Raw genomic sequence first — 22,990 nt, 5'->3', positions numbered from 1 at the left:
ATCCCACTCTGTCAATTCACTGCTCGGGGTGCCTAAATTCAGGTAAAAAAACTGCTCTATCGCAGTGCCCAAGGATGCACGGAATTCTGCATCTTCCAGAGCCGTCGATTGGAGGCGCCATGTAGGAATTGGGGGACGGCCGGGGTTCCATCGGAGGCACAGTCTAAGAGGATTATGATCGGAGTGCGTCCGACCTAGATATTCTGCCTGCTCTAACAGGGGAAGCAAAGAGTAGGAGCCCACTACCCTGTCAAGACGCACATGGAGGTCATGCACTGCCGAATAGTACGAGTAGATGCGATCATCAGGGTGTATACTACGCCACACATCAACCAATGCCCAACGCGATATCCAGTCATTCAGAGCCAGTGCGTTTGAGACCACTTGTGTATTACGGAGGGGCGGGAAGGACCGGTCAAGATGTACGTCGAGGACTGAATTAAAATCCCCGCCCAAGAGCCAGGGGAGACCCACATACGGTGCTAACACCGTGGACAGATGGGCAAGGAATGACAATTGTTCAACGTTCGGGGCGTACAATAAGCCTAGTAATATGTGTTGTTCATTAAGGCGTCCGCGCACTAATGTGTATCGCCCAGCCGGGTCGACTACTACTTCCGTGCATGCGAATGTAGTGCCCGCCCTCACCCAGATCAACGTGCCCCTGGCGTGTGCAGAATAGGCGGTTCCAAATAGTTGACCCCTCCAGCGGGTACGCAGCCGGACTATTTCTGACTGCGTCATATGGGTCTCCTGAAGGAGGGCTATGGCCACCTTGTGTCTCTGCAAATAAGCGAAAGTGGAATACCTACGCGCTGGCGTGTGCATGCCCCGAATATTCCATGTGATTACGTTGGTATTGGCCATGTAAAGCAAGTAAAGACTGCAGAGGTGACGCGGCCGGGGTCCGGTCGACCAGTGGGAGGAACATGGACGCTATATGTCAGGCCGGCACGCTGCAATGAGAAACAATACAAATAAACATAAACGTGCTGCCAAGCACGCGAGCTGAAAGTCAAAAACAGTATAACCATCAGGGCAAACCCCTGTACGGGCATTCGTCCAAGCTGCAAGCTAAACGCTTATGGAATGAAACTAAGCCAGGTAACGGCTAACGGGCGCTTAGTGTGGCTATAGCTACTGCGAACAGCTCCTTACCGCGGTGCCCCAGTGTACACTGTAGGTGCCTCCTGTAGCGTGGGCTGGGCCAAGCATGGGCGGATAAACCTTACTGCAGCTACCTACGCCACCTAACGCAAATTCCGCCTGGCACGCAGGCCCTCCTTAGGGGGCAGGGTCTCCCGTCACCCACGCAGCGACCAAAATAGACTCAACAGCGCAATCATATAGCACCGCACCATAGCCGATAGCAGAATCCGCAAACAGTCAGCCATCATTACGTATTGCCTGTCCCCCATTGATGCGCATGTCAGTGAGCGCCACTGTCACACCGCTCTCGGCTCACACAATGTGATCAGAGGTCTGGGGTATCACCAGTGGCATTAATTGGTCCTCAGAGAGCGTGGTGGACGGAGAGGACGATCTTTTGGTCTCGGGTTCGCCATGTCCATGAGTGTCCACATCTCCCTGACTGCTCGTAGACCCGAGAGTTGCCACTGCCTCCAGCGCGCCTTGGCGTTGTAGGCGCATCCTCTCTGGGCTAGGCGCCACCCCCGGGCCCAATCCTGCATCCCTGTGTTACCCTCTCCGCCGCCTCCGCCTTGGTCTCCTCCCCTGCTGACTGCCAAGCTCCAGATCCGAAGGCCTCTGTCCCCTACTGTGCCCAGTCTCCTCTAGCCAGTCCCAGACATCTGACGGGGCATCAAAGAACCAGGTCCCCTCTTTCGTGACCACTCTGAGGCGCGACGGGTACAGCAGGGAGTATGGGATCTCCAGGTCACGCAACTGGCGCTTCACCGCCAGGTAGCTGCTTCTCCGCCTCTGCACCACCGCCGTGTAATCCGGGAAGAACATCACCTGCCCACTTCCCACTGTGATGGCGCCCAACTTCCTGGTCTAGCACCACATCCCTATCCCGGTAATTGAGAAGTTTGAACAGACAGGGGCGGGGTCGAGTCCCCGGCTTGGGCCTCTGTGCCCGCTCCACCACGAACTGCGGAGAGAGTAGGTCTCGGAGCCACCCCTGAACATACTTCTCTGGATGTCGTCCCTCCTCGCCCTCCGGTAATCCCACCACTCTGATATTGCTGCGCCGGGAGCGCCCTTCGGCATCCTCAACACGATCTTCCAGGGTGTGGACGCGATCTATTAGGTCTTGCAATGTTGCAGTGTGATTATTCACCACTGGCTGGACATCTAGGAGCGTGCGGCGTTGTTGGGCCACTGTGTCCGCTAACTTGCGGTGGTCCGCATGAAGAAGGGTGAAGTCCACCGTGACTTTTTCAATCCGGGACGCTAGAGAAGCCTTCGTCTGCTCCAGGGTAGAGCCAATTCGTTCCACCGCAGCTAGCACTGTGTCCAGTTTTGCCACAACCGCGGCCTCCTGAGACTCCCCGCCTTCACCGCGGCATCCCGGCACGGGGCCCAGGCCCGCCGCCTGTGCCCGGCTCCCCTTTGACGCGTTTCGTAGCCGGCCCATGACCAATTGCTGCGCCGTAGGCATCTGCCGATAACTAACACCAGGCAGGTGGCCCAGGCCCGGCCCCCAGGCCACAACAACAGGAGAGAGTCGACACCACAGTCTCTCCGACAACGCTGCAAGGATGGAGGAAGGAGAAGGAAGCCAGAGTCAACCCGGCAGGGTCCGCAGCTGTCGACCAGGAGGAATCAGCTTGCTGTTACTCACGGGTTTCGCGGGCCTCCAGTGGCCGTCGTACGTCACTCCCCCGATATATCAGGGTCCCCCATCGGGCACCCCTCCTCTGTCTGGACGTTGGTGACCCTAGCCAGGTAGGGCTGATGAATGTCCGCCACCTCTACCTCTGGCAGCTGCACTTGTGCAATCACCGATCGCTGGGCATCACTGCAGGCACTACACAGTTGGCGCCGCGCCCCAGCTAGCACCTCAACTCCAGTTAGGTCAGGTCTCCTCAGTCAGCGTGCGCCACCACGAACACCCACAGGTCAATCCGTGCCTCTCCTGGTCCCTCGGCGCCGCATTGCAGGTAATGGGTCCAGGCGCTACCGCCGCGTGTCAGCTCCTCTGGTATGCGCTAGGAGCTCAGGCACCCCCCCCCACGCCAGCACCGGGTGGCCGCCCCCTCCGCCACCGCCGCTCACCTCGCAGTCCGGTATCAGGTCGTCCTCTGATCGCCTACCACACTGCAGCCGGCGGGCCCCCAAGGCTCCAGGGCCCTGCGCCATCGCAGCAGGTCTCAGGGCAGTCCACTGCAACGAGGGTCACCAGATAGTTCAGCGCCGGACCCACCGCTCCACCGCGATGCGTAGGGAGGCCCACTCCACCTTTCCAGTCACCTCACTGCGTCTGTCAGGCCTGCGAAACCCCCTCCAGGGGATCGCCACCATGCACTCGGGCAGGCCTCTCGCCGAAGCACCTCAAGTAATTTGGCAAGGTCGCAGCAGCACCCCAGGAAGGCCACAGGGGGCCCGTCGCACTACAACTCCGTCAATGAGTACACCTCATGGCGCCACCAGCAGGCCACGACCGCTTCCGCGTCTTCGTAACCCCCGCCGTTGCATTCAGGGCGTCACACAAGTTCAGGGCATCCCCTACATTTCACTGCAGGGCAGGACTGTCTCCCGTGACCACCGCCGGTCCAGGGCTCCACACCAACAAAGTCCAGCGGCACCACACCACCGCCGGCGTTCTAGTTAGCGCGGCCTAGGCTCCTTGTGGGGAGCCGCGGGCTAAATTACTGAATGCTGCCGGCCGCGGCTCACCTCCTGCAGTTCCGCGGTCACCGGCGCCCACTTCCGTGTCACGCGGCCGGCGTTAGGAGCGGCCACGTCAGCCAACCCGCACTGTGCGGTGGCAGAAAGCCCGGGCCCCGCTATCGCCGGTGTCCGGTGCCAGCAAGAACCCCAGCCAGGAGGGGAAACAGCAGGATAAGAGCACCGGGCGGCGGGAGCTCTACTCTTATGCAGCCAATTTACTAGCGCGCCACCTAGCGCCCCGTTACTGCTGTTCTTAATAAATCAGAATTTATCACTACCTAGGATTATGAGCATTATTCTGAAGAAAGGTCTCACTTCCACAGCCACCTCCAACAGGGAAGCAGAATTATGTGACCCACCACTCAACCTGTAATTCATCACCAGGATCTGTGCTGCCCAGTAGTACAGATTTATATCCGCCATGCCTATCTCCATCATACGGTAATTGTATGCATTTGCCAAAGGCCAACCAGGAATGGCTGATTCTACCACAGAAACAAGCAAAAGTTCACAAGTAATTCCTTGAACCAGATTTGGTGGAGGAGGAGGGGGCAATTCGGGAGGATGTACAATAGTCGTGGTAGCTCCATAATTTGATTCTAAAGTCGTCTTGAAAGGAATCCCCACACTGTGACCTGCATAGTACTGGAAAATTGTGGAACATTTTGACATGCTTGACCATATCCCTAGTTTATCTACCACGCCTTAATTATTAGGCCAAAAACCCTCATCCAATTGGTCTAGAATCTTTGTCTCAATAACTTGCAGTCAGACAAATTTTACAACCCCCAAACACAAGGTACTTAGAATGTACACTACTCCCAGAAACAAAGGAAGCAAGAAAGGCATGGCTTAACCGAAGCCCTGGGCTGGTTAGAAACAGAACACTGCTCATCGAAAAAACAGTGTGCTTTCTCAGTCTGTAAAAACTCAACCAGGAAACACCCACAAGGATTGATTTTTTTAAAGTCAGAAACAGGAGCTTAATACTATGACCTCTTTAAAATTAGTATCACGCTGCACAAGGAATATGAAACATCGATTCATTTTTTGTTGTTTTTTAATCTAACAGCATTCCCAGTGATTCCACGTTACACTAACACACAACTAACAACAAACTACTCTTTTCTCCTGTCTCATCAGCTAAATAAAACCTAATTAAAGCACTAAGGCATAAAATGAGCTTTGCATCAATAGATCATATTTATGAATTCAGTTAGTTGATTGCATTTTCTGTCAAAATGACTTTCTTTACCTCTTGTTTTTTCTTTTTTGGTCTGGCTACAGCGGATGTTACAGTTAAAACTACATAGAGAGAGCCATGCGTGACTAAGGCCTCAATCGCACCCACAATCTGGGGCACATAGTGGTCACTTGACCTACCTCCGGGTTGCACCCTAAGCTAATTACAGCCCATTCAGTTTTTCCCACCAGTAGGAACAGGTTCACGAAATTCTCAGTCTAGCATCACACACCAGCGGGCTAAAATAGGTTACTTGACTTCAGCTATTCCACAGCACTTGCCCATCGCAGCAAGTTTTCATTATACATTTGTGGGACATGTCTATGCTTTGCCTCATCCCATATACATGGCAATCCAAGTGACATTTTATATGCTCTTAAGATTATTGAGCAATGGTCCGAATGAGAACACGGAAAAACAATCAGTGGGGAAAATATAAACATGCATGATAGTGAGAACTGACATTTGTGGTCATTCTAACACAGTGGTGTGTAGCCAACTGTAATAACTGGCATAATACTGGTAATGTATGTAATATCACAATATTACTTATTCCACCTCCTGCCCACTCCCTCCAGACACTGGATTTAGTACCAAGGTTGTGGCAGGTGTTTTATTCATTTCTTTTTTTCACTTTCATTAGGTTAAAAGTGATCTTGATCATTCATGAAGTTGATTGCGAGTCAAATGTAACTGGTCGGAGTCGTTCCAACCAATCATAAATACTTTAATAAAGCTGGCTTTCTTATGATAAGAAGCAAACACATCAGTGATTGCTTAGATATTAGATTGTTGCTTACCTGTAAATGAGCAATGGTTTTGTCAAAAGCCTTCCTCTGTTTCACATAGTTCCTGGTTTCCTCAAACATGAACTCGCAACTGGCAATCGCCATATCAGCAATCAAAAGTCTTTCCTATAGGAAGAGAATTAAAATATTTAGCAAGGGTAATTGAACATCTTATAAATATAGATATTCTACATCCACTAACCTACATCTCGATCTACGTATGTTCAGATCGAGATCGTCTCCAACGGAAACACTTTACATTCCTTGACGTCAATTAACACACAGGACATTAATAGTTTGGGTGAGTACATTTACCATTGAAAGTGTGATCCTACAAACGGAAGCTAAGACACAATTACCAAAAACTGGGAGTGATTTACATGAACACACATTACTATTGGATAGTTAGGAAGAGAAGATGTGACCTGGAAGCACATCATCATAGACTACAGGCAAATTGCTGTGTAGAGCTCAATCGCTAAAGTCTCAAGTTTGTGTAAACAGGATTTCAAGAAAACTTCAAAGGCAGGGATGGCCCTGTTATCAGCTGTGAAAGCGCCCAGAGGTAACTGAAAGATGTGAACACTTAATAGTGAGTAGGTGATTCCAGCAAAGACAAGTGGAGCTGAAGGTTAGCCAAATGCAGTATTCAAAGTAGGAGAATAACGAGATTGAAAGGTCGAGCGAGGAATGTTTGCTAGCCTTCCTTGAAAATGATTGTGAGAAGTTGAGATTGAGCTCTGTTACTAGCAGATAAGCAGTCTGCCTGTCGTTGACAAGGTGATGAAAGTTAGAGGGAGAATAAAAAATACTTGTGTTTAAAGTTTACTGCTTTGTCAAATGGCAAAAAGCTTGTTGAGCCAAAAAAAGATATAGATGGGAAGCAACGAAGCACAGAATATCTGTAATTTACAAGAAGATAACAAGTGAGGCCCAGGGGTGTGGGATGTTAATGCTTTGAAGCGGAAGCGTCTTCAGTATTTTTCTAAACTGCAGGAAGCTCACAGCAGCTTTCATGGCGATTTGGATATTTGTTTCAGAACCTGGGTGTTGTGCTTTTTTATTCTTTCCGACAGTTCTTTGTCTCTATTATGCCAATCTCTTGTCTGCTTATATGACTCAGTCAACCGGAGGTCGATCGTTTCTTTGCAAGGTATATTGAGTTATTTGTGATGGCCTTGTGATTTAGAGCTTCTAGAAAATAACGTGGGCCTGAAGGGCTTGTAGGGGGCAGTGTAGTTTCTTCAGCACTGGGTGATGTGGTCGAATTTAAACACCTTAATGTGTAGGATGCCTTTCAGAGGTACCTGGGTGATATCAGGGAAGCAAGAACGTTGCCTATATCTAGGCAGGAGAGCACCAGGGCCCGCACTACTGTTCTGAACTCAGCTACCTGGAGGAAGGAATCCCCTTTTTAAAGGAAGGATGATTCGTACCATGCTGTTTGCCCATCTTTGAGACATTGTTTGAGGGGGAGGTCTGCATCGAGGGTCAATTCAATTGATTTTGCATCGTCACTCAGCTAATTAGAGAAACCATCTAGGTTCACGTCAGACAGCCAGGATAGTGCCTGTGGTCGTTTGCTGCTGTCAGCCAACCAATGAACTAACGAAGTCCTACTTTGGGAGGCCAACAATCCAGGGTGGTTCATTAATCCATCTTTCTCATTACAGGTGTTGTGCATTAGAGATTTAGTGTTACAGAATGAAAGATCAACTTCTAACGTCTAGCTTTTTGAACTGGAATTGGAAGGCCATGGAGTGAATTATTGCACCCTTCAGTCAAACAATACTCCAAGATTTGTGGTAGTAGGATGGAACAAAATAGAAAGGTTCCTGGAGTGAAGCAGAAAATAAAGTATATTCCACTTTTACAGAATTGTGTGCAAGTGTGATGTCTTTCCCTGATGTCCAAGGGAAGCAAGTGTTTACTTGCCAGTATCCTGTGTGGTTACTGCTAACTACCAAGTGTGTCCCAGTACTACTGCACTCCAAATAGATGCCTTTGGCCTCTCCATCGATTCTGGAGTCAAACAGTCAAGGCTTGCTCTAGGAGATGACAGGGTTTAGAACCCAAGATACTGCATTATAGGGCATTTAAAATTCAGATGCACACATAAAAACTAGAATTTGCTGACATATGAGCACATGCATGTTTAGAGCATTTCCACACCAAGTTTTAAAATAACATTGGGCTTATGGTCAATATTATCCTTCACATTAGTATTTGTTCTCAGATAGGTTCAGGACTTGTCAAGCTCACTAGTATTTGTAAACAGATCTGAGTCAATGGATTAGAGGTACCAGTCACAGAGAAACGCCGATTCCTGTTAAATATGATGTGTCTGCTCAATACCCTATTGGCTCTAGCAAAGAAGACAAAAACGGGTCAAAGGTCGCCTTGATATCACAGGAGGCCACCACCCATAAAAGCAGGACCCACCCAAGACATAAGGATCTCATTTCTGTTTGTCAAAAGTAGGCTCACTGAGACTGTGTGCGGGTAACGAGAGCTACAGCACATTTTTAGGTCGAGCCTACAGCGTGCATGCGCTATCTGCAAGACCTGCTGTAGTAAAGGACTTTGCTCCTGCGTCCCGCTCCTGGCTGGTTCAATTCAGTGTCCCTCTTATTTGCTGCCTCCTAACTGGTTCAGGCAGCAATCCCTCAGGTCCGTTTTTCCTCACAAGAGCAGCGGCCAACTACTGTTTTCTTAAGCTTGCATTGCTTTTGTGTTCTTTTGGGAGAACTTGTTTAGCTTTTGTGCCCATTAACTTTCCGCCTGTGGCCTCGCTTGCTCCGTCTCTCCCACAGCAGTCCTGTTTTTGTTTTTAAAACGGTGGATGGCGGTCCAGGCTGCACGTGCGCCTACACTCAGGGCGGCAGCAGACTGTGATTACATGCAGGTGTCTTTGTCGCCCCCTAGCTACTTATTTTGTACATCGAGAGTGAGTAATTGGGCGAGTCACATGTGATAAATTACTGCCCACAGCCCTGCACACTAGGAGTAGGGCGTGGCTCTGACAGGCATACAACAGCAGGACTGTGCTGTGGCCACTGTCCTACAAACCACAAGCTTACAGTACACTGTGCTAACTTGTATACAGAGAGGGGACTATGCTGTGCTGTATGGCTACTCTACATAAGAGTTGAGCCTTGCTTTCACATTCACAGTCAGTCATGTCCTGATCTGCATAGCTGTTCACTGACTTCCCACGTCCCCCAGCACACTGCAACATGGCCTTCTTCGTATAAAATGCACTCCCATTGCCTGAACACCAGAGTGAGCATACATTGAAAGGACTGCCCTGTTCCAGTCTTTCCAACAAACAATCCCACTCCACATAATTCCTGTACATTCAAAACCACATAATCACTATCAATATAATGCCACTGCACACATCCACTCCACATTTCCTCACCACACAATTCCACAAATAATACCAAACTACATAATTCTACAAGAATAGTTCTAACTCTTGCAAATATGAAACCTATTGGCATTGCACAAAATACATTAAACTTTGCAACATGCCACATAAAGCCACACCACATAATACCACTCCACACCATGCCACATAATACCACTTCAAACCATCACACATAATCACAGATGTCAATGCCACAGAGTTCTGCACCACACAACATAGTTACATCACTCAGTGTCACATAATTACATTCCATATAATTGCACTCTACTCAATACAACATAAATACACCCAATATAAATCCACTCTATGCTGCATACCAGCAATCAACATAAATGCACTCCACACCATGACAAATAATTCCAATAAGCATAATTTCACTCAAAGCCACACAGGTGCTAGGCCACACAATTTAACTCCAAACAGTTCCAATACACACCACATAATTCCACACAATATTTTCAACTACACAACACAAACCCACAACACACCACATACCTCCAATCCACACCACACATTTCCACATCATGCCACGAAATTTATCAGCACATCACATAATTCAACTACACATGCCACTCCACAGCACACAATACCAATATGCATAATTAACTCCATAACACACAATCTCACTCTACATAATTCCAGTACACTTAATACCATTTAATTACTATCCATATAATTCCACAGCACACCATGCCACATATTTCTGCTACACAACTCCACACCAAACCACAAAATTCCACCCCACACAATTCCACAACAAACAATTCCAATACAACCCATCTCTCACTCGCACTTCCACCAACCCTGTCATCTACCCCACACAACCACTGACCCTCTCATCTCTCCCTCACACTGCCACTAGCCCCTTATCTCGCAATCCCACTGCTCCTCTCATTTCTACATCACACTCCCTCTCTATACTGCCTCCTCACACATGCTACCTTCCTATGCCTTCTTGCACTGTGCAGTAGTCCACCTATCGCCCCACACCCGTGAGTGCCTCTCACACTTGTCCCTTTTTCTCTTACACTCTCCCATCCCTTATATGTGGATTACTTTAGATCTTTGAGCACAGTTTCTTTCTCTTGCCTTTTTAAGGTTTCCGTTTCTCAAACCCACGGTCTCCTCCTCTTCTTGGGGTGTCTTCCACTTACACAGGTGCTCCTTTTTTAGGTCTCACTGAGTCAGCGCGCATGCGCTGCTCGGAGAGACATTTTATAGATGAGTTTTCAAAGTGCTGCTGGCTGGCCTAGCGCTTGCGTTCACGTGAGCGTGCACGCGCGCAGCCGGCCGCCAGCAGTCTTTCACTTTCGCAAAAGTAAAGAAATAGAAAAAAACTTCTATTTCTTTACTTTTGCTCTAATCGCGGCACCAGCGCTTTACTTTTAATTTTCAAACTAAAGCGCCGGTGCCGCAATGATTCCTATTTCCTTTTTGCGCGCGGGCACACAACTCCCGGTCGCGATCACTTTCGCTGCACCCCGTACACTCAACTCCCGGTCGCGATCACTTGGTAAACATCAAATGCCACAATGTCGGCATTTATTGTGCGAGGTAAATACCCATTACTCCACTCCACTCATAATCAGTGCTTGAAAAGGTCCAGTGCAGTTCCCAATGAAGGAACAGAACAAAATCGGCATGTCATATTCGCAGGCTAACATTTCTAACAGTTATAATAACAGCAGATTATTCTATGTCCCTGCTGCGTTCTATTGAGGAATGCCACAGTCACAACTTCCTTTGCATGTCACGGGCGTCCATCGACAGCCTAGTTACATAAACGGACTCCATTGTGGTATCGGTTTGAACTTCAAAGCGCCCCAGCACATTTACGCATGTCTCTCCTTGCAAAAACCGCCCTTCAATCTGCACACAAGAGACAGCTTTAGATGCTATTCTTGTATTCCATACATTTGCATCAAGACGTTACACGTTGTTGTCTCACCCTCAAAACACGTATCTATGTTCAAAGCTTAAAACCCTTGGGGCCGGAAGCGCGTTAGGTCATCAGCGCCTAGAGGCCAAAATGGACGTTAAGAGTGCTATATGAGTGTTCTTTAGTGGGTCAGTAATTCCCAGATTTGCTTTGGAGCTGAACGAGATCTCCCGCTGTCTCGTGGTAGGTGTCAGTTTATTATGTCTCTAAGGAGCACTTCACATCAAAACGCCGGCTTCTTGGCGCTGCATTTTTTCTTCAGATCTTTTTCAGACACGCAAAGGTTCTTTTCCTTAGGGGAAAGTGTTTGTCAGGAAGCACGGCCTCGTATCAGTGGAATAGATATAGGTATCCATGAAAAGCATTACTCGGCTTACCTTAAATGAGCAGTACAATACAATAAAATAAAAATTCGTGGGCATCAGAACGTGAACAGGTTGGTCTGTCTCGCGCAAACTCCCGGCCGAACCGGGATGCGTACCACGAAAGCGCGCGTGAACATTTTTCAGAACTCGAAGCCTACGTTCTATCGGATGGCACAAAACAGTGGAATGTGCTCACAAAAACAAGGAGTTTGTTTTCCAAGTTTGGCCGTCCCTACCAACTGTACTTTTCAAATCCTAGAAGATGGATCGGTCTGTTAACACGCGTCTAGCGCTAAAATGCTCCCCATTCCCAACAGCGCTAAAGAAACACTTACATGTAATGAAGCTATATTCTCGGCCGGTGCCGCTACCCTTTCGTCCTCGAGATGTGCACACATTATTTAAACAAGCATTGGCATAGCCAATAGGTCTCGCCTTTGGGACCTAATAAGTGTTTAGCCATGCAACAGTTGATGTTGTTGCACCAAGGATATTGCGCTGCATAACTAAGTACTTATAAGGTCCCAAAAGCGAGACCTATTGGCTATGCCAATGCTTGTTATATGTCTGTGGCCTGCTCTCCCCTCATTTCTCTCTTTCTAAACACAAACTTTCTGCTTCTCTGTATGAATTTCATTCACCACTTCGGGCACAAGCTACCTATACCTATCTCTCTTCCTTTCTTTCTGTCTATTCTCTGCAGCTCTCACCCCTATCTATTCACCATACCACATCATTCCACTGCACACCACCCTATTCCAAGCCATACAGTCCCAATCCTACCCACATAATTCCACTTCACACCACATATACCCACTCCAAACCAAAACACGTAGGTCAAAAAACATTGTCATTTACAACGCCAATAGCTCTAACGCTTGCAAATCCGAGACCTTTTGCATTGCAAATGCTTGTTATGTCTAGCATTCAAATACTGGAACAGACTGCCTTGTCGGCATTATCTTTGTTAAGACTCAACTTAATTCTTCCAATTGTTCCATGTATGGCTTTAGGTAGATCTACTCATTTTAATTCCCTAGAGCTAGAAACTTTAGGGTAATTGAGTGCTCTACAATCATTTTCATCATTTTCACCATTCTTAGTTACCAGCCTTTAAAGATCCAACTAGTCTCAAAGTATTACCGTTTTCTATGAGGGGAAAAAACAACAATTGGGCTTCCCTCTATAGAATTTCAAGGGTCTAAAAAAGGTCCAGTTTTTCTGGTGGTGTCGGCACCAAACGCTCAACTTGTTATAAGGGGAGCTGGAGTTGTTTCTTTTTTTGTCCTCATTCCGCGATCAGTTTTTATGCCCAAGTCTGACCTCCTATGGATGGGCTTAATGTCTCCATCCCAGAGAACTGGCTGCATGTCTTGCTGAATAATTCTTACTTTCGCGATAACCCAACCTCGTCTCAGCAGAGCTTTTAAGTAATCATTGGACTTTTTCGGTTCCTTTGCTATGTCACAAAAGGGTGCCAGTCCTCCAACATCTTTATTGTTAAAGGTTAAGTGTAGTTGGCAGACATAACTTACTGAGGTGATCCATTCTCATCATGTTGGGGGCTTAGGTAAGATTTATCTTTTACAGTTTTCCCTCCTGGCTATCAACATCAAAAAGAACAGTAGTCTCTTTTGATTCTTAGTCCATTTGTTCGCCATTGTAACAATCCCAAACAATATTAAAGAATGGCTTTCCTTGACTTTGACTCCCACAAGGCATAAGATCAGACAATCCTTAAACACATGCTTATCATCCCCTCATACCAAATGCTCCCCTTGCATCCTGATGTCTCTCTAGTAAATTTGGTCAGTCTCACGGGTGTCCAGTTGGCCCTATGGAGTGTGAAACGGTGATTCCATTGTAATGGTGCAGACTTTACTGTATTATAATGGAAGTTCAAGGATACTTGATATACGTTTTTTCCAGCCTCCTCCAGCGAGTCCTTCTCCCATATCTGATGAGCGTCTGTAGGCTTCTTGTCTTCTGCTGCTACCATATCCCAGTACCATAAGGATACTTCTTTCTTGATTTGCGATTAGTCTAAAAAAGGCACTCATGTTCCCAGTGGTTAATCTTTGCTAAACCCCGTGCCGACCCGCAAAAGCATAGCTGAAAATTTTTAATTTGGAGACTCCCCCCTCAGTTAGTGTCCAGAGTGCATGCCAAGCGATGAGGGCTTCACCATCCCTCAATTCTCTCAGGTTGCTAAATCATTAATTCTATAGTGGATGACTACGTTTGTCACTTAGCCAGTCTGGGGTTCCAGGGGAGTCCCAAATAGGTGTCATATCAGTAGAATAGTGGATCCGCAAGAGTCTCCTCAAATACACCCATACTTTGAGTCCTGTGGGGAAAACTTTTAATCTGCCTCGCTTAAAGAATTTCGGGTCACCTAACTTGTTCAAAAACTTCTCAAAGCTCAGATGCATTAACATAGCTGTGTACATATGTCCTAAATGGGATTTATCAGGTGTCCTAGCTAAAAGCCTAATGTTTATCATTTGAAAGGCATAACAATATATCCGAAAGTCTGACAAGAACAAAAACCCAATGATTTAGCTTCCCCCTAAGTTTTTTCCAGGAAATCCTTGCACCTTTGGACATCCAAATGAAACTGGATACCCTTCCTTGTAGTTTCCTAATCTGCTTGCAGGGAATGACAGTGGTACAGTTTTAAACAGGAAGCTCACTTTAGGAAGATTCATCATCTTAATGATGCTTACTCTTCCATAGATACCAAGTGGTAAACTCTCTCTTCTCCTTAACAGCCTTTCAATTTCCTTACTGACTTTGGCCAGATTTTTCCTCAGGAGCTCATCGAACTTGAGTGTTACCAGGACACCCAGTACCTAATCTGGCCTCTGAGGCGGTGTATAGAACGTACACTGAGCCATGCGATAACCTCAGTTTTATCCTTATTTATTGAGTAGCCAGATAGTTCCCCAAAAACTTAAAGTGTAGCCTGTGTAGGTATGGAAAGTTCTGGGATGGTTGTATATACGATTAAATAGTCCGCATATAACGCTATCTTGGTTGAGAACCCAGAGGATTCGAAAGGAAGCATGGACTGCCTGCAACAGGGGCTCTATATATAGAATAAAAAATATTATTTAGAGTGGGGACCCCTGTCTAGTGTAGTAAGGACTCCCTTAATACGTACATACATTGTTAAGTTAGCATAACCACGTCAGAAGTTGGAAAGCCATCTTGCTGCTTTTGCACACGACACTGCGTTCACATGTTATTGCTTAAACGAACTGCTGACTCGAGTTTTGCCTCACACGAGAGCAATCTGTTGTTACCATCCCGAGCTCTGCGAAGCGACCTTGGTCTGCACACGATGTGACAAACAGTCTGAGTTGTTAGACAATGCATGTTTTCCACTCTAGGTTGATCGACCCACTATTTAGTCATAACACACGAGCAGCTGCACATACCTGAAAGTTGGTGCTTTTAATATCACGGACATCATGTTTATTATTCAGACCGAAGACGAGCCTTCCTGCGAGAAGACTCCTGATGCTCCTGTGATGTGATTTCACTAAGCTGATCTTTGAGGTATGGGGTCCCCTATTCAAGCCTAAGAGACCTTCTGTTAGACTAATAATAATATTAGCTTCTTAGTAAAGGGAAAGTGGTAGTATCCACTGTCATTATAACATGATCACCCCTTTTATATTCTATGGAATTGTAACTATGTTGATGGTTTTGATTTTAATCATTTGTCTGCTTGTATTAGCCAAAGTACTGCATATTAGGACACGTGGTCTATAAAAATAAACTTTTTATTTTCACTGTGTCTCTGTTGATTCTTGTTGTGGACTGATGTGAGAATAATATACGAACAGGTATTTCCGATTCCCACCATTCCTGAGTATGTACTGAGTCGCGTGTTCTGGGTTGTCTTTTCATTGGGACCGCCGAGCTAAATCTCGGATAACGAATGGGACACTTATGCTAGCCGGATACTGGGTTCTGGGTTCTGAGGTGAGTTTCTGGTACACCACAACTCACTGAGGTCCTGGGGTTCTACGCATAGTTCTGTGTATAAGCAGAATCCCTGCAACATGGCGCACCTAACGTTTGGTCTATGAGTTGAAACGCCTTAGTAGTGCTCGCGTTTGTCCACAACACCCTCATTCTTGTTTCCGGATAACAAGTCTGACGGATTTAAAACCTACCTAGGTCTATTGATATAGGTTCTTTCAAGCTTGATAATTAAAAAGGTTATTGAACCCTTGTGCTACTGATAGTTTCAAGTGTGTGTTGTCCTAATGTCGGTGGAGATTGCGGCGCACAGCCGTGCGGCTGTGAAACGTCATTTGACGCAGTATGGGGTACCGGACACTGGTATGAACGTCATCTTTGTAGTGGGAGCCGATGCGGCTCATCCCTATGAGTTGTTCTACTCTTGGGTGACGATTCCAGCGGTGGGGGATGATGACACCTTTCATTCTTACACTGCCGCTGCAGTGCCGGCGAACTATACGCCGTATAGGACACAGGAAATACCAATATCTGCTTGGCAGCACCATATTTGGTTTAATGGCGCCCTTCCCCATGTGGTTATACCGCCGAGAATGGGCCCTTTATCAATTGCAGGGGCCACTTGGCCGGTACTAGCCGGATTTACGCCTCATCCCCGTTACCTCACGGTGACGGTGGCTGAGTTGCGTGTACTACACACTGCCCTCATTACGGTATATAGGGCGTTAGTGCAGTATGTGTCGCGCAATATGCAGGCGGGGGCACCTGCTGTTGCGGGACAGCCTACTGATCATCACGCGGTGGTCATTAGTCCTGTTATGGTTAATTCTGTTATGGGCAAGCGCCCCCAAACTAGGGATGATTTCCCCTTTTGGCTTGCTGAAAAATTTGACCAAATAGAAGCGGTTTACCCGAATACTACTCCTGTGGAGAAACACAGGATCCTCACCATTAGTTTGCCTAAGGACTTGGTCCCCCACATTGATGATTGTGTAAATTGGGGCAAGGTCTTTGCAGCGACGTACGCGCAGTGCTTTGGCACTCCGTCTATGTTGCAGCTGCCCTCCGTTATCAAAAGAGTTCAAGAGAACCATGGTGCGGAGTCTGCGATAGAGTTAGGGATGCGGCTCCTCGGGCAATTTGACCTGGTGGCTACCATGATAATTGGTAACCTGAAGGGTGATGCTTTGCATTTCCAGGTTCGTAATGAACTGAAACGAGTTGCTGAGGAGGACAAACCGCAGGAATTTGCGAAAATAATCGCAGAGGCATATCGGGATTTGGGTCGTAGCTCTTTAGGAGTTAAGCCTGTAATAAAGAATCCCGATCTAAAACAGCAGGGTAAGGCGGAAACGTCTGGTAAGGACGAACGGCCCTTTTTTCCTAAACAAAAATGGCAGGTTAAACAACAGGGAAAGCAGCAGCAACAGAAACAGGGCTCTCGGCCTGCCTCTCCCGTACAGTGCAGACCAGCACTGATCTTGGCTGCGCACGAGGGGTTGGCGTCAGCCCACGCCGGTGTGTCAGCTACAATATCTCTGCTACAACAACGTTACTGGTGGTTTGGTTTATATAAACAAGCGCGCGCTTATGTTCTTGATTGTGACATTTGCCAACAGATTAAACCTTCTACTGTTGCGCGCCCACCACAGACACAGCTGTACATCTCTAATAAGCCATTTGGTTGTGTTTATTTAGATCACTGCGGTCCTTTTTCTTCTGATACTGCGTACAAGTACATCTTGGTTGCAGTGGATTCGTGCACACGTTTTCTATGGGTATGGCCACAAAGGAGTGCTGACTCGCGGACTGTCATCAGGGATTTGCGTGTCTTTGTGGGAACTTTTGCGTGTGGTACCTTCCATTCTGATCAGGGCCCTGCGTTCGCCTCTAAGGCTTACAAGGAGGCTATGAAAAATTTGGGGTTCCTTGTCAAATTTTCGTCTCCCTACCGACCTAAGGGTAATAGTGTGGTGGAGCGAATGAACCGTGACTTAAAGCAATCATTGACAGCACGTGTTTTAGGCACGGGCCGGAACTGGCTAGCCCATTTGTATAACGTCCAACGTGCACTAAATAATCTCCCTAGAAGGTCTCTGGGTGGGCGGACCCCGTACATGATGCTCTTCGGAATCAGAATGTTTGTTCCAGACCTTGATGGTCTAGACATTGCGGCGTCGACCGCACCCTTTGACGTAGATGATCACTGTGCTGTTTTGCAGACTCTACAAGAAGCCAGAGACTCTCTTTCGAAAGAACATTTGCCCTCCACGTCTGAAGCTGAGGTTCAGATTCCGGTAGTCGGCTGGCTACCCCGAGTTTGTGATCTGGTCCGTGAGAAGGTGGAGAACAAGAAGGAGTTCGGCCCCTCTTATCGTGCACCCGTTCCAGTGCTTGGAGTGCAGGGTACAAGAACAGTCATTTTACCTCCACTTCCTGGTCGCAAAGAAAACAGGTACATCTCTATTGACAATGTCAAACTTCAGCGAGTGGCCGATACTTCTTAGTATGACTCCGGCAGTTTCATGCCAGACAATGCAAAGAAATTCAATGATGGTTCCTGCTTCTACCACCTTGTCTGATGTTGCAATCGAGATGCATTCAGTTACTGATCCCTTGCTGATACCACCGGCTGGTGGTTTGCCCGAAGAGACTGAGTATGCTTATCCTACACGTGGACCTTCGCCTGTTTTACAATCTACAGCACTTGGCCAGTCCCGTTTTTCCTTTGACACTAACTCTTTGCCCTCAACTCCCCCATCAAACATTGCTGTTTTTGTAAGCTGGTTTAAGAAACATTTTTTGATAGCCCCTTGGACATACATCTGGTTGATGCTTTTTAGTATTTTTTTGTTCATGTCCATTGGATTTGTTGTAGTTTTCTTCCGTTTGGTGGATGGCCATTATCTCAAAGAGAGATCGACAATTAGACTTATCAATGGAACTTTGGCCCCCCACTCCTCATCCCACATCATGAAAAGGGACCAGACTTTTGTGAATATTACTGCCTGGCCCGTCATGGATGGAATCGCATGGGATGCAGTTAAATTTCAAATTCATGGGCCTACAGAGGTCATTAATGTGCCTAATGTATTTCGTGTTTCTATGGGTGATGTGGTTAAACAGAACATACGTTCTGATGATTGGGATGTACACGCCATTGAAGCACTGTTTTCAGATTTAAAATATTATGCCGCCTTTGATGCTGAGGATTTGTATGAAAATGCGGCTAATTATGCGGAACAGTATTGTTTTCAACATTATGGCAATCACTTCCTGCATAAATCGAATTCGTTTAGAAATTTTGTAAATTTTACCCAATGGGAACATTGTCCAACCCCCTCGTTTGGCAGTTCACATACGTTAGTTGATAAGTTTACTTATTTTACTGATTTCTGTGTTTCGGCCCCGGCATCCTTTTATTTTAAAGTTAAGCCTGAGTCTGCCTCCAAGGTTAGACTGACACACACCAAATTGCTATATTCTAAGTCCTTTATGGATGAGTTGTCAATCAAAGGTTATGATCTATGGAAGGCTACTATTGATCTTAAGTCGGTTTGGGGTTCCAAACCGTGGCAGGTTCAGGGAACTGAAGCTTTACACCGTGCCTGTCTAGTACCAAATCATATGTTGTTTTTAAATGCAACCATCTTCCAAACCACCTGTTTCGGATTGGCCACTTCTAAAAAACTAAATTCGCCTTCTGTGCCGGATCTGGGTGCTTACCCAAATTGGTATAATCACACAGATCTGTCCCTTCCTGCTTTGCGGTTATTGGTTTCCAATTCGTCTTTCAATATTTCGAAATTTAATAGTGAGGGATGGTTAATTTGGCAAAGCAGTTCTGATACCTGTCAACGTCGTTTTCTAGGACTGAAACCGGGGTATACTCAAGATCGCGTGGACCCCCAGTTTGAGTCGTCACATACAGTAACTACATACTCTGTGGGGAAATTATGTCAGTCCTGGCTGCGACATTCCACCTTGGCATCTGTCAAAGTTCATTTATCAAAGTTACATGACAAAATAGATTTGAATGATTTTGTTAAAGGTCCTGTGGGTGGCAGATCCAAGAGATGGGCGTATGCTATTTATAGCGAAGTATGGAAACTGTCGCAAATTGAGGCAGCTTCCAGATTGAGAGCTATTGATCAGGCTAATATGGAAAAAGTATTAGCAGTTATTGATAACAGCATTAACACTCTTTCTTCTCGCATTTATACATTAGATAATATTGTATCTTCAATTGTTGATATTGTGCAGGATGATATGTCTGTGTTGTATCATGGTCAAAACCAGTTGCGTTCTGTTATGCAGTTTGCATGGACATTACAAACATTGAAGGCAGGGAAGGTCCCTTGGGACTATCTGAATACAACATCGTTATTTCTTCCCTTTAACCTTACTGACAAACAGCAGTTCATGTCCATGAAGGATGCTACATATTCCTTGCTCCATATTGAGAAATTGGAGCCGTTACCTTTTTCTGTTGCGGAAGTCGATTCCGCTGTGTGGCTCTTACACGGATTGATAAGTCTACCGTTTGCGCTTTTTAAGTTTACCTCTTGTATGAGACACTATGCTCTGGGTAGATATGAACAGCTGGGTACCGCTTTCATACATGAAGTCTGGTCCCTCCCCTTTACGTATAGATGTACAAGGGACGGTACTGAGGTTTATCTGAAGGGTGAAGAATGTACAACGTCACCTGATCATTCTGTTGTGTGTAGGCACATTCAATTGCACGGTGCTTGTAATGTACACGCTCCGAATTTGGCCTGCGTCCTCAAAGGTATCCCGGTACCAGTGATTACGCCATCTTTCACGCTGCTTGCAAACGGTAGTTATTTAATTTTAAACAATGAAGCTTGCTTCGGGATGTTAGTAGGGATCCCGTATATAGTAACTGTAACACAGAGGGCTGTCTGCTGCAATAACGTCCTGTTTCCACCCCCGCAGGGGAGGCTGGATGCTTCTATCTGGCCTTCAATTCCAACCTTGAAAGCAGAGTTCGACAAGATGAGCAGAATAAGAGCGCTATTGTCCCAAAAGGAGGTGCCATTGACTTCCTCCCGGGAAACATTTGTCCTTCACGTAGCAAATACGCGCACCGAGGTACAGGCGCTTTTGAATACTGACCTCCCCCTGCATTTTGGAGCTTTGATCCAAACAATTTTCAATGCCTCGTCCACGACTGGCCTGGCTCATTTTTTTAAACTTGTGGGCTCGGGCCTCGTGACCTCTTTCCAAACTATTTTTGGTGTGATTCCGGCATTTTTTCATTCTATTTTCTCCAGCGTCTTTGGAGGTGTCCCGTTAATTCTGGCTCTAGTGGCAGGTGTGCTACTTTTACTTTTCATCTTGCGGAATGGCTGCTCTTTCTGTGCCACACGTCAGCCTGTCCCGTCTGCAGCTTCTTCGTGACAGGATGCTTGATTACTATGGTGTCCTGCCGTTGGCGACTTTGAGCCTGGCATATGGATTATCCTTCCGGTATTCCTACTTCACCTGCGTGCAACCTGTCTTCCACTGCCTAGAGTGTCCCTTTGAATGGCCTATGGATTTGTGCTTAACCAACATGGTGTCTCCGGACCCGGATTATGATCGACTGATGAGGCCCTTAGTGTCTCACGAGTCTGCCTGTTCTGGTGTTCGGATTATGGTCTGCGGTGCGGCGCATGGTATCCTGGGTAATTGGGACATCGTGAGAGCGGCATATGACTCCTTGAATATGAGTTACTTGGAAGTACACGCTGGTTGCCCTCTGATGGTGCTGGAGGCTCCGCTGATAGAAGAACACGTATGTTCCTTTTCTTTACTTAACTGGATGGCTGAAACCTTCAGTGGCCGTGCCAATGATTTTCTGCTGGAGGCTGTGGCCACGTATGCTGCATATACTTTCATGGATTGAGTGAACTTTCGTCCACTGTGTTTTCCTCACGTGTCTTGAACTGTCCCTGTACGTCTGCACTTCAGCCCGGTGAGGCGTTTTTTCCTTTTTTCACCCCCCATGGCACGTTTGAGGTTTTTTGTTTTTTCTATCTTTTTTTGGTTTTTTCTGTTCGAATTTTGCCTGAACTGACCAGTTCTTTTTTAAATTGGATACGCCTTGTTCTGCTCTGTCGCGCTTGAACTCTGCGTTCTCTCTTTTCTTGCATACTAAGTAGTGCCTCGATCAAGGGGGCATGTAGTAAGGACTCCCTTAATACGTACATACATTGTTAAGTTAGCATAACCACGTCAGAAGTTGGAAAGCCATCTTGCTGCTTTTGCACACGACACTGCGTTCACATGTTATTGCTTAAACGAACTGCTGACTCGAGTTTTGCCTCACACGAGAGCAATCTGTTGTTACCATCCCGAGCTCTGCGAAGCGACCTTGGTCTGCACACGATGTGACAAACAGTCTGAGTTGTTAGACAATGCATGTTTTCCACTCTAGGTTGATCGACCCACTATTTAGTCATAACACACGAGCAGCTGCACATACCTGAAAGTTGGTGCTTTTAATATCACGGACATCATGTTTATTATTCAGACCGAAGACGAGCCTTCCTGCGAGAAGACTCCTGATGCTCCTGTGATGTGATTTCACTAAGCTGATCTTTGAGGTATGAGGTCCCCTATTCAAGCCTAAGAGACCTTCTGTTAGACTAATAATAATATTAGCTTCTTAGTAAAGGGAAAGTGGTAGTATCCACTGTCATTATAACATGATCACCCCTTTTATATTCTATGGAATTGTAACTATGTTGATGGTTTTGATTTTAATCATTTGTCTGCTTGTATTAGCCAAAGTACTGCATATTAGGACACGTGGTCTATAAAAATAAACTCTTTTTATTTTCACCGTGTCTCTGTTGATTCTTGTTGTGGACTGATGTGAGAATAATATACGAACAGGTATTTCCGATTCCCACCATTCCTGAGTATGTACTGAGTCGCGTGTTCTGGGTTGTCTTTTCATTGGGACCGCCGAGCTAAATCTCGGATAACGAATGGGACACTTATGCTAGCCGGATACTGGGTTCTGGGTTCTGAGGTGAGTTTCTGGTACACCACAACTCACTGAGGTCCTGGGGTTCTACGCATAGTTCTGTGTATAAGCAGAATCCCTGCAACACTAGTGCCTCTGTGGAGCAAAAAAGCTTAACCCCTTCGATGCTGCGCAGATTCCGCCGCTGTGCTGACGGAATCTTGCGCGGGCGTGGTCATGACGGAATGGTTCCGTCATGAGCACAGCTCAACCGTGGGTCATGACGGAACCATTCCGTCATGAGCACCGAAGGGGTTAAGTAAGATCATCATTGATTAACACCTTTGCTGTAGGTGCCTTATATTCAGTGTGTAGTTCCTTCACTAAGTTAGCACTGGCACTGA

General features: G+C 46.7%; 1 protein-coding gene across 1 annotated transcript in view; it reads right to left on the bottom strand.

The window, feature by feature from the left end:
- The window catches only part of ACADL (acyl-CoA dehydrogenase long chain), a 650,248-nt gene that overhangs the window by 236,418 nt on the left and 390,840 nt on the right, over positions 1 to 22,990 (bottom strand). Inside the window, exon 8 of the mRNA XM_085648595.1 lies at positions 5,899 to 6,012. Coding sequence (XP_085504721.1) covers positions 5,899 to 6,012 — 114 coding nt within the window. The remainder of the gene's footprint in view (positions 1 to 5,898; positions 6,013 to 22,990) is intronic.

This window comes from Triturus cristatus, chromosome 3_2 (assembly GCF_964204655.1).
Source record: "Triturus cristatus chromosome 3_2, aTriCri1.1, whole genome shotgun sequence".
NCBI classification, from domain to species: Eukaryota; Metazoa; Chordata; class Amphibia; order Caudata; family Salamandridae; genus Triturus; species Triturus cristatus.
This window is presented reverse-complemented; position numbering and strand designations above follow the sequence as displayed.